This window comes from Garra rufa, chromosome 9 (genome assembly GCF_049309525.1).
Source record: "Garra rufa chromosome 9, GarRuf1.0, whole genome shotgun sequence".
In the NCBI taxonomy this organism is placed as follows: Eukaryota; Metazoa; Chordata; class Actinopteri; order Cypriniformes; family Cyprinidae; genus Garra; species Garra rufa.
In genome coordinates, this window is record NC_133369.1 from 29,851,345 (window position 1) to 29,863,226 (window position 11,882).

Here is an 11,882-nt window from a genome sequence, read left to right on the forward strand (position 1 = left end):
GTAGGTCTATGCCGCAGGGTCCTAGGCCTGTTAGCAGCGGCCTCCCCAGTCCTTCCCTTGGGACTGCTCCACATGAGGCCGTTCCTATGGTGGATGAAGTCAGTGGGGATACGCCCATCCTGGCCGTCTCTCCGTCTTCTGAGGGTGTCTGGCGCTTGTCTCCGCGCCCTCTCAGTGTGGCGAGACCCCATCTTCCTCCAGACAGGAGTGAGTATGGGAGTAGTATGCCGTCGCCAGATGATCTCGACGGATGCCTCCCTTTCAGGTTGGGGCGCGGTCTTCGAGGGCAGACCGGCTTGGGGTCTGTGGACGGGCAAGTGCCTCACTTGGCACATAAACTGTCTGGAACTCAGAGCAGTTTTTCTGGCTCTCGTTCATTTTCTTCCGTTCCTGTCGCACTCTCATGTCATCGTCAGGACGGACAATATGGCAGTGGTGTCACACATCAACCGCCAGGGAGGTTCTCGGTCGCGCACCCTGGACAGGCATGCGCGCCATCTCCTCCTTTGGGCTCAGGACAAATTTCTGTCCCTGAGAGCGGTTCATGTTCCGGGGGTCCTGAACCTGGCAGCGGATTTTCTGTCGAGACAGAAAATCAGGTCAGGGGAATGGATGCTGAGCCGCCGGACGGTGGCTCAGATTTGGGAGCGTTTCGGCGCGGCAGAGGTGGACCTCTTTGCGTCTCAGGAGTCGTCCCAGTGCCCCCTTTGGTTCTCCCTTTCTCATCCTGCCCCTCTGGGGATCGATGCGCTAGCGCATCCCTGGCCGGACAGGAAGCTTTATGCCTTCCCTCCTGTCAAGCTCATCCCTGCGGTCTTGGGCAGAGTGAGGACGTGCGGCGCACGTCTCCTCCTAGTGGCCCCGTTCTGGCCGTCCCAGACGTGGTTCTCGGAGTTGATCTCCCTACTGGAGGGCGAACCGTGGGAGATTCCAATCAGGAAGGATCTGCTGAGTCAGCTCCACTGCAAAATTTGGCACCCTCGTCCAGAGATCTGGAAGTTGTGGGTGTGGCCGATCAGGGGCTGCCAGTAGACGTGAGTCTCTCGGATGGAGTCCGAGAGACTATTAGTAGCGCTAGGGCCCTTTCTACTAGGAGGCTTTATTCCTCCAAATGGAAGGTTTTTGAGTCGTGGTGTTTGGCTCATTCTGTAGACCCAGTTAACTGCCCGGTCGGTTCAGTGCTGGAGTTTCTGCAGGAAAAGCTCTCAGCTGGAGCGGCCGCTACCACTTTGAGGGTTTATGTGGCGGCTATTGCGGCCCGGAGGGATTCTGACGATGTCCCGTTGGGTAGACACCGTCTGGTCTCCTCCTTTATGCGTGGAGTTAAGCGCTTGAGGCCAGTTCGTCCTCCTAGTTTCCCTTCTTGGGACCTTTCTGTTGTCCTGAAGGGGCTAGTTGAGCCCCCCTTTGAACCTTTAGAGTCGGCTCCAGAGAGGATTCTGACATTAAAGGTTACTTTGCTATTAGCGTTGTCCTCTTTAAAGCGTGTCGGGGATTTGCAGGCCCTCTGTGTAGATGAGTCCTGTATTGAGTTTGCACCCGGTCTAGTCAAGGCTATCCTTAGGCCTAGGCCGGGGTATGTCCCCAAAGTGCTCTCCACGTCTTTCCGTTCGCAAGTGGTAGTACTGCAGGCTTTTTCTCCCTCTTCTTTGAGTGAGGACAGCAGTCTTCATTTACTCTGTCCTGTCAGGGCGCTGAAGGCGTATGTGGACCGCTCTAGTCAGTGGCGTAAGTCTCAGCAGCTGCTGGTGTGTTTTGGGGCAGGCCGCAGAGGGCTAGCCGCCTCAAAACACACAATATCCCATTGGGTTAGGGATGCGATTTCTATGGCCTATGAGGTGCGCGGGTTGCCTTCACCTCTGGACATTAGAGCTCATTCTACCAGGGGAGTGGCTTCCTCCCTGGCTTTGTTTCGAGGAGTTCCTCTGGAGGATATCTGTATGGCGGCAGGTTGGTCCTCTCCCCATACTTTTGTCAGGTTTTATAACCTGGATGTTAGCACAGCTCCTGGCTCCCGGGTTCTTTCCGCTTGAGCCAGCTGTGTTAGGGTTATGGCCTTGTTAGGGTCTATCTTTGGCAGCGTGTTAGCTTGGCGTGTTTGGTATACCGTTCCCAATGCGTAAGCTTCTACGCAGCGTTGAGTGAACCTATGAAAGAGAACGTCTCGGGTTACTTGTGTAACCCATGTTCTCTGAGTAGGGAACGAGACGCTGCGTATGCTGCCAAGCTCCCCACGCTCTTCCGGCTTCCTCGATAGGAAAATCTGAGGAATAAGATGGCGCGCGCGCTATCTAGGTAGGTCACGTATTGCGTGAGGTGGAGCTTCGCGCCATCAGCCAATGAATTGGCGTGATTCTATAGGGCTTCAGACAATCGTCACACCAGGGGTGTTTCCCAATGCGTAAGCTTCTACGCAGCGTCTCGTTCCCTACTCAGAGAACATGGGTTACACAAGTAACCCGAGACGTTATTGTGAATTTTTTCCAGCAATTGCGAGTTTATATCTCAAAAAAAAAAAAGATATAAACTTGCCAATATAAATTACAAAGCCAGAATTGCTAGATTTAAACTCAAAATCCAGACTTTTTCCTCAGAATTATGTGATATAAACTCTCAATTGCAAACGATAAAGTTAAAATTGCGATATAAAAACAATTCTGACTTTATTTCTCAGAATTGTGATAGAAACTCGCAATCACGAGTTATAGTCAAAATTGTAAGATATAAACTTTTCTCAGACCTTTTCGCAGAATTATGTGATATAAAATCAAAATTGTGAGAAATAAAGTCAGAATTATTTCTCGCAATTACGAGTTTCTATTTCGTAATTCTGACTTTTTTTCTCAGAATTGTGATATAAACTCGCAATTGCGAGTTATAAAGTCAGAATTGAGATATATAAACTCAAATCAGATTTATTTCCTGAAATTTACGTGATGTAAATTTTCAATTGCGAGAAATAAAGCTAGAATTGTTTTTATCTCACAATTCTGACTTTCTATCTCGCAATTGTGAGGTTGTATCTTGCAATTCTGACTTTTTTCTCAGAATTGTGATATAAACTCGCGATCGCAAGTTGTAGTCAAAATTGTAAGATATAAACTTTTCTCCGAATTTTGTGATATAAATTTACAATTGTGAAAAATAAAGTCAGAATTGCAAGATAAAACAATTCTAACTTTATTTCTCGCAATGCAAGTTAGTATCTCACAATTCTGACTTCTTTTCTTGCAATGGCAAGATTATATTTTGCAGTTCTGAAGTCAGAATTGCGAGATGTAAACTTGCAGTACAAGATAAAAAGTCGCAGTTACCTTTTAAAATGTTGTAGTCAGTGTCAGAAACAGGCTTCCATAGATAAGAATTGATTTAAATAAAATTGTAAAACTACTGTAAAAACAACGTTATTAGGGATTTATTGTTATTAAAATTCAGATTTTACTTTTTCCAACATAAACATACACACACACAATATTTTCTGAATCTTAGAAACTGCCCATTAATGTTTGGTTAAAATAGCTGTTTTCCGTACTTTCCAGGGATGCAGAGATTAGCCAGCGTAGGGATCTATTCGAGGCTGGGCTCCGTCTGTCTGCGCGCTATGGCACACACTGCGAGTCTCAAGAAGACACGAAGAAGCAGCAACGCTCGAGATTTACAGAAGACACGGCTGACAGACGCTGCCAAGTGTGTCAGCATCTGTGTTACCTCTCCATGGTAAATTTACAATATTACTCATCACTTTATGTTCAACATTTCATAGTGTAAAGGAAGCAGGAGGTAGGGGTCTGTCTTAAATTTATAGGATTACATATGCTATAATATTTCAAATTAGCATACAGTCGACACATTAGGTGTCTAAATAAATTTTGGTTTGACTGAATATTCTGAGTTCTCTCTCTGTCTCTTCTTCAACAGGTAGTTCACGAGAGTGACAATGTGGTTTTCTGTCTGGAATGTGCTCTTCGATACATCCAGAAGCGCAGGTCCCCTCGTGGCCTCAAAATGATGTTTCGTTACACTGAGGTACTTAAGTATTTACATTAAGCTGTTTGGAACGGCATTACATTTTTGAAAGTGACACTTTTGCTCAGTTTGATGCATCCTTGCTGAACAGAAGTACTAATTTCTTTCAAGAAAAAGAGAAAAATTGTACTAAACTAAGACCATTTTTTTAATGATAATGTACATTTCTGTGCTTTTTATACTTCGACTACTTTGCTGTTATTATAAAAAAACATGTATGTAATGTAATCTTTAGCACATCTTTAAATGAATATCCATTTTATACAAAACATTGTAATGTTGTGATTTCCCGATAATTTACTCATCCCCATGTCATCCAAGATGTTCATGTCTTTCTTTCTTCAGTCGAAAACAAATTAAGATTTTTGAGGAAACATTCCAGGATTTTTCTCCAGATAGTGGACTTTAATGGTGGCTAACAGGTTGAAGGTCCAGATTGCAGTTTCAATACAGCGTCAAAGGGCTCTACACGTTTTCTAAGAAAAATACAAATGTATATACTTTTTAACCACAAATGCTCATCTTGGACTACTTGTATGTAATCACGCATGCTTGAAGTAGGCGGAAGTACCAACCCAGTGTTTACAAAAGAATGTCCAAAGAAAGTCAAATGCCCTTTACAAAACGGTAAAACAAGGATGAAGATTTTTCACCCTACCCTACCTTTTTGAACCAGAATACACAAAGTTGTAACCACATGTGACTTTTCCAAAGTGATTACATAATGCATGTGCATTGCAGAGCTAGTGCAAGACGAGCATTTGTGGTTAAAAAGTATATACATGTCGGCGCCGATGGGCGTGTGGTTAGCGCGCCGACATATAGCGCTGTTGCGCTCCGGGCATCCCGTGTTCGAATCCCGACTCGAGGACCTTTCCCGATCCCGCCCCCTATCTCTCTCTCCCACTTCGCTTCCTGTCCTATCATAATAAAGGCAAAAAAGGCCAAAAAATAAATCTTTAAAAAAAAAAAAAAGTATATACATTAAATTTTTTTTTAAATTAAAATAATCAATCGTTTCTAGATAAGCCCCTTATTCCACAGCTGAGATTGTGTAGAGCCCTTTTAGGCTGCATTGAAACCACAATTTGGACCTTCAGCCCTTTGGCCACCATTGAAGTCCACTATATGGAGAAATTTTGGAATGTTTTCCTCAAAAAAGATAATTTCTTTTCGACTGAAGAAAGAAAGACATGAACATCTTGGATGACAAGGGGGTGAGTAAATAATCAGGAAAGTTTCATTCTGGTAGTGAACTTTTCTTTTAAAATGATTTAGATTTTTGGTAGTGTTTTAATTTTATTTGATCAAAATAGTGTAGAATTTAAATATTGTTAAGGATTATAATATCATTGGATTCTTAGCATTAAATTCAGCAAGTGGCAAGAAAAAAAAATAAGATGAAATTGTGTTGTTAAAAAATAAAAATTCTAACTGATCCATTTGTCACATTGGAAGGTCTAGTCAAGCACATTGCATTGTGCGATGCAGTACTGATTGCAGCATTTTGAAGGAGAAGTTCACTTCCAGAACAAAAATTTACAGAGAATGTACTCACCCCCTTGCCTTCCAAGATGTTCATGTCTTTCTTTCTTCAGTCGTAAAGAAATTGTTTTTTGAGGAAACATTTCAGGATTTTTCTCCATACAGTGGACTTCTATGGTGCCCCGAGTTCGAACTTCCAAAATGCAGTTTAAATGTGCCTTAAAAAAATCCCAAATGCAGTTGTAAACGATCCTAGCTGAAGAAGAGGTCTTATTTAGTGAAACGTACACTTTTTTTATTACAATTTATATACTTTTTAACCTCAAAAGCTCATCCTGTCTTGCTCTGCCTGAACTCTGCCTGTTTTTTCCGGTTCAAGACAGCTAGGGTATGTCTAAAAACTCCCATCTCCTTTTCTCCCTCAACTTCAAAATTGTCCTATCGCTGTTTTACCTCCTTTGTTAAGGGATCTTCTTTGCATGGTGACTTTGCAAACACTGGGTCGGTACTTCTGCCGTAATGTAGGATGATTTTGAAATAATTTTTGAAGTTGAGGGAGAAAATAAGATACCCTAACTGCCTTGAACCGGAAAAAAACTGAGTTCAGTTAAATAACAGATCGTTTTGCTAGATAAGACCTTTCTTCCTTGGCTGGGGTCGTTTACAACAACCGCATTTAGGATTGTTTAAAGCCACATTTAAACTGCATTTTGGAAGTTCAAACTCGGGGGACCATAGAAGTCCACTATATGTGACCCTGGACCACAAAACCAGTCTTAAGTCGCTGGGGTATGTTTGTAGCAATAGCCAAAAATACATTGTATGGGTCAAAATTATTGATTTTTCTTTTATGCCAAAAATCATTAGGAAATTAAGTAAAGATCATGTTCCATGAAGATTTTTTGTAAAATTCCTACTGTAAATGTATCAAAATGTAATTTTTGATTAGTAATATGCATTGTTAAGAACCTAATTTGGACAAATTTAAAGGTGATTTTCTCAGTATTTTGATTTTTTGGCACCCTTAGATTCCAGATTTTCAAATAGATGTATCTCAGCCAAATATTGTCCTATCCTAACAAACTATACATCAATAGAAAGATTATTTACTGAGCTTTCATATTATATATACATCTCAGTTTTGTAAAATTTAACCTTATGACTGGTTTTGTGGTCCAGGGTCACATATATGAAGTAAATCCTAAAATGTTTTCCTCAAAAAACGTAATTTCTTTACGACTGAAGAAACATGAACATCTTGGGTGACAAGGGGGTGAGTACATTATCTGTAAATTCTTGTTCTGGAAGTGAACTTCTCCTTTAACTTCATAAATATGTAACTTCAAGCATCCCACTCTTTTTTGCGCAGGAGCAGATCAACGGTCTGGTAAATCGAGTATGTGGCAGAGCATTGGAGAAGGGTGGAGTGAAGCAGAAAGCTGTCGCCCCCAGCAAGACACCAGCAAAACGAAGCCCCAGAAACAAGAGCTCCGCCCTGGTCCCCCTCTCCAGCTCCACCTCCAACTCAAAGAACACCGGCCGCTCCTAACAAGACCAGACCAGACCGTCAGCGACATTCCTCCGGGTCTCCTTTTATATCAGGTGTTCCTAATACTTCTGTACAAACAACTCTTCAATACTCTTTGTACCTAGTGTATAATATATCAATACAACAAGCTGTTATATTGCACTTTTCTATTACAGATGCGTGTAGTTACTGGCCGGTTAGTCCAATATATTGAATGTACGGAGGTTAAATGTTACATCTCGTTTCACGTCAAATACAAGGGGGGGCGAATACACAATTGTTTGGGGCACCTGACATAAGGCTATTGGGTCTCATCCAACAAGCACGAAACCTTTTGCACTAGTGTTGAGATTGGTTTTTAGATGAGTATTTTCGGGTTGTTTTAGCATTAAATCAAGTATAGATATGCGTATACATAGATATAAATATATCCTATACTATTCCTATCATTTGTGTTTAACTGGTGCTGTAGTGACACTTTTCTCCATCACCCTTACGGCCTGTTTGTCTCTTGGGCTCACGTTTATTACGTCTTAACGCTGTCAGGAATGAGATTACAGCGAAAGTCAAACACTACATGTATTGTGGTTACTGGCCATCTACAAAAAAAAAAAAAAGAAAAATTGCGGGCTTGACACTTCTACATAGATCTGACACGTGAAGGAGCCTGTGAACGTTTCTGACAGCACCGATAAGAGATTTCCTTCGGCGATCTCAAGGCCTTGTGTGAGTACATTAGGAACTCCCCACTTTGAAAAGCACATTTTGAGGCCTTTTACTAAAAAAAGTCTTTGGAGTACAAATAACAAGTTTAATGCCGAGGGCGATTTGTACTTGTTTTTAATGTTCCTGTTTTAATTGTTAATGCACTTTCCCTTTTATCCCACAAACTTTTGTCCCCCTGACTTTATATTTGTAATTGGTTACCAGTGTTTCTTGAAAATTCTCCACGTGTTTTGCCATTAAGAGTTAAATCTTTAAATATCCTTTGTTTTCATAGAATATTATTGCAAAATAGTAATATCTAACAAAAAAAAAAGCCCCAAATATGTTTATATGCCAGTTCAATTGAGCCTTCGAGTTCAGGCTCTAGGGGTTTGGATGAGAAAGTCGAGATGAAGAAAAAGCCTTACTTCTACATTGGTTTCTTCATTGATATAAATTAGATGTTAACAGGGTTGCTACAGAAAACATACAAAAAAAAATAAGTGCTGCTTAAATCACTGAGAAGTATGTCATAGTGGTGATCCCTAGTTTTTTAGCTTTACTTTTTTTATTCGAAAGGAAAAATCTTTTACCCAAAAGTAAACTATGTAGTAGGCCTAGCTACCCATTGCACTGACTGTATCAAAGTCCTGTAATCAAACATGGTAGTCGCCCCTTTCCAAATGACTGACTTGTATTTAAGGTTTTAAAAAAACTGAACAGTGTTTCCAAAATGTGGTTGTATACTTTTTATGGCCTTAAAATGTTTTTTTTTTTTTTCTTTTGTTATCCCTTTCACCCTATTTTATACAGTAATACTCCTGATCCTTGTACTGTTTATTTATATGCACTGTTACTCAGTCCTCCAGTCCAGTGGAGATCTTTTTGGTTACTTTTTTTTACTTTTCAGGTTTGTATATTTTTTGTTTTAATAAATGAATCACTTGTCAATCCTTCCAAAAATGTACTGGCCTCATGTTTTTTGATGTTATGGACAAGAACGGGTAAAATGGCCAATCAGTGTTGGGGGTTAAGCATTACAATTAACGCAAGTTATGTAATCAGATTACTTTTTCAAGTAACTAGTAAACTAACACACTGTTTTCAATTGAACTTTCTTCTTCTGCGTTCTACTATACAGATGTGAATTTACTTTTCCTTCAGCCTTTCCTTCAGACTTTGGCTTTTACATTTGCCAAAAATAGAACTTTTTATATTCTGCCCAGATGTAAAAAGTAACGCATAAGTGATATGCTGATAGCATATGTATGTTGTAATGCATTACTTTTAAAAGCAACTTTCCCAACACTGGTGAGTAGTTTTTTCTTTCTGTGTATGATACAATTCTTTCTTTCTGTGCCAGAGTGTGTTTTCATTAAGTAATTTAGTAAATATGTAGTGTTTTAGTACCATAATATTTTTAGAATAAACTAGAATAAAATAACGACGAAAAAAAAAAAGTGTGGAAGCTACTAAATCATATGGAGAAGGACTTAGTAAGCAGGGAAGGGCACAACATTTTGACAAATTAAAGTTAACCGGTGCTAAAGATGCTAGATATTAGCCTAAAGTTTCAGCTACGGAAATGATAAGAACAAACATGAACTTTGTCAAGATTCTTGCCCCGGAAATCCTGGTTCAGTTTGGCCAACCACAAATGCCTTTTGTTCCTCAGACAGTTTTTTGCACTCTTCTCCTTGATTTGTTAAAACCTTTGGTAGTCTATTAGTGATGCGCGGATGGCGGTTATATCCGCGGGTCGGGTAATAAAAAAATGCATTCTGATTATTTGCGGGTGGGTCGCGGGTGGATGAGATAAATCAATAATGATGCAAATATTAACTACATTTTCTATAAAACTTGAACGTGTTTTAAATACGTTTTTCATCAGGCAGACGATTACTTTTGTGTGTGTGTGTGTGTGTGTGTGTGTGTGTGTGTGTGTGTGTGTGTTTGCCTGTTCGAGAAGTTTTTGGTGACAGAAACGGTGACATTCCCTATAAAGTTTGAAGGGAGTTATGCCTGTGCTAATGCTATTGAGCGCGGTAATGCAGTGGTGTAGTGCATTGGTCGGCTTTGCGCTTACCCACTTCTCTGATGCGCATCATTCAGTAGAGTCCTGCATTAGCCAAAATCATGACAGTCCAACACATGAATAGCTAATTCAGTCGCATGTTAATAAATTGAATTATTCCCTAAAAACACCCAGTAAAGACAGGGATGTGGTCAGGACCGTGGCGGCTTCTTTTGTAATATAGGCTATTTGAGGATTGTGCCTAATGCACCCGCTCTGTCCACAGATGCTGCCTGTTCATACATTCGCGAGAGCATGTCAGGCTAGGCGCGCAGTGGTATAATATTGATTACTTATTTGAATCAGTAGATTATAACGAAAACAATACCTTAAAAATGAAAAGAAGCAGATTTTTACGATCAGACATTTCTTAAACTGGTGAACCCCTGTAAACTTCAGTCCAAGCATGCGTTCAAATAGTAAGTTCAGAACGGCTCTAATACAGAGAAAACCCGACCAGAGATTGCGGAGAGTCGCATTCAGATGTCTGATAACGTTATTCTTTTCTGCGTGGATTTGGCTTAAAATCATATATATACGTATATAAGTGTGCCGCGATGTGTAGATCAGCTGACTCAGTCTGCTGTTAAAAATGAACCATCCATTTATCATATCATCATGCAAAACTAAGAATTACAATAAGTGTAATATGACGAGCGGGTGCGGTTATCTAAATCAGAGAAAAATACAGGTGCGGGTGGGTGGAGGGCGGAAAATTTATTTGAAGCTGCGGATTCGGGTGACGATTGAGCCCATCCGCGCATCTCTATAGTCTATAGTACTCCAAATGTTTTTCCTGATATGACTGATTAGTACAGCCCAAAACATGACAATAATTGACCATTTTCAGCAGCTACAATCAGCAAAATATCCAAATTTCGTTTGGTTCAGTGGCACTGTTTACGTTCAGTGCCGCCAATATGGCTGATTGATGATGCGTTATGAAAACATTCTATATGGTGGGTTCTCTGGAGTTTATTTTTATTAAATTATTATTTTTTTTTTGTAAAAATCAGATTAAAATAGTTTGTTTTTTTAATGTTTTATGATAAACATTTTTACCACATCTTACCACATTTGTTTTGTTACTTTTCGAATGCCATTTATGTATACTGTATTTTTCTTTTTTTTTACTCTTTACTCTTTAAACTTTCAATTAATTATAGAATGTTTAAAATGATGATCTAAACAAAGGATACAATAAACAATTTCTGTATTCATTATTCGAATGTAATTTACATAGGCTCAATTTTTGAAGATGTCCAAAATGCGACGTTACTGCATCAGAGCTATTTGAAGATTTTTCCTTCAAATTATTGGGTGGCTGGCGCATTCAAATAATGAATAAGCTTCAAAATGTTAAATATTATTTCCAAGCATTTATACTGTCTATAAAATGACTTGTAAATAGTTTTTTACAGCTTAAAATAGCTGGACAAGGACGAGACCAGGGGGGTGTTCCATAAACCAAGTTTACCAAAAGTCAGGCTTATTTCAGTTAGTCTGACTTATTGTCACTTGATTTGGCTCAAAATAAATCAGACTAACTGAAATAAGCCTGACTTATTTGGTAAACTTGGTTTATGGAACACCCCCCTGAACACATATTAATTTTTTTTTGTTGTTGCTAGGTATAATGTTAACTAATGTTAACAAATACAACCTTATTGTGAAAGTGTTATATATTTGAATATACACTACCTTTTAATGTTTTTAAACAAGTCTCCTCTGCTCACCAAGCCTGTATTTATGTAATCCAAAATACAGCAAAAACAGTAATACTGTGAAATATTTTTACTATTTCAAATAACTGCTTTCTATCTGAATATATTTTAAAATGTAATTTATTCCTGTGATCAAAGCTGATTTTTAGCATCATTACTCCAGTCTTCAGTGTCACATGATCCTTCAGAAATCATTCCAATATGTTGATTTGCTATTATTATTATTATTATGATCAATATTTAAAACAGAGTTCTTTTTTTCAGCTTTTGTAACATACACTACCATATAAAATCCTCTGAACTTTCTATTCATCAAAGAAACCTGAAAAAATTAGAATGA

General features: G+C 39.5%; 1 protein-coding gene across 2 annotated transcripts in view; it reads left to right on the forward strand.

Moving 5' to 3' along the window:
• Positions 1–8,941, forward strand: part of jarid2a (jumonji and AT-rich interaction domain containing 2a) — a 70,654-nt gene extending 61,713 nt beyond the window's left edge. Inside the window, exons 16-18 of one of the 2 annotated variants that reach the window (XM_073846614.1) lie at positions 3,540–3,717; positions 3,919–4,026; positions 6,881–8,941. In XM_073846614.1, the coding sequence (XP_073702715.1) occupies positions 3,540–3,717; positions 3,919–4,026; positions 6,881–7,060 (466 nt within the window). In that variant the 3' untranslated portion in view covers positions 7,061–8,941. The remainder of the gene's footprint in view (positions 1–3,539; positions 3,718–3,918; positions 4,027–6,880) is intronic. The other variant, XM_073846613.1, reaches the window with a different exon arrangement.
• Positions 8,942–11,882: the final 2,941 nt, after the last annotated feature.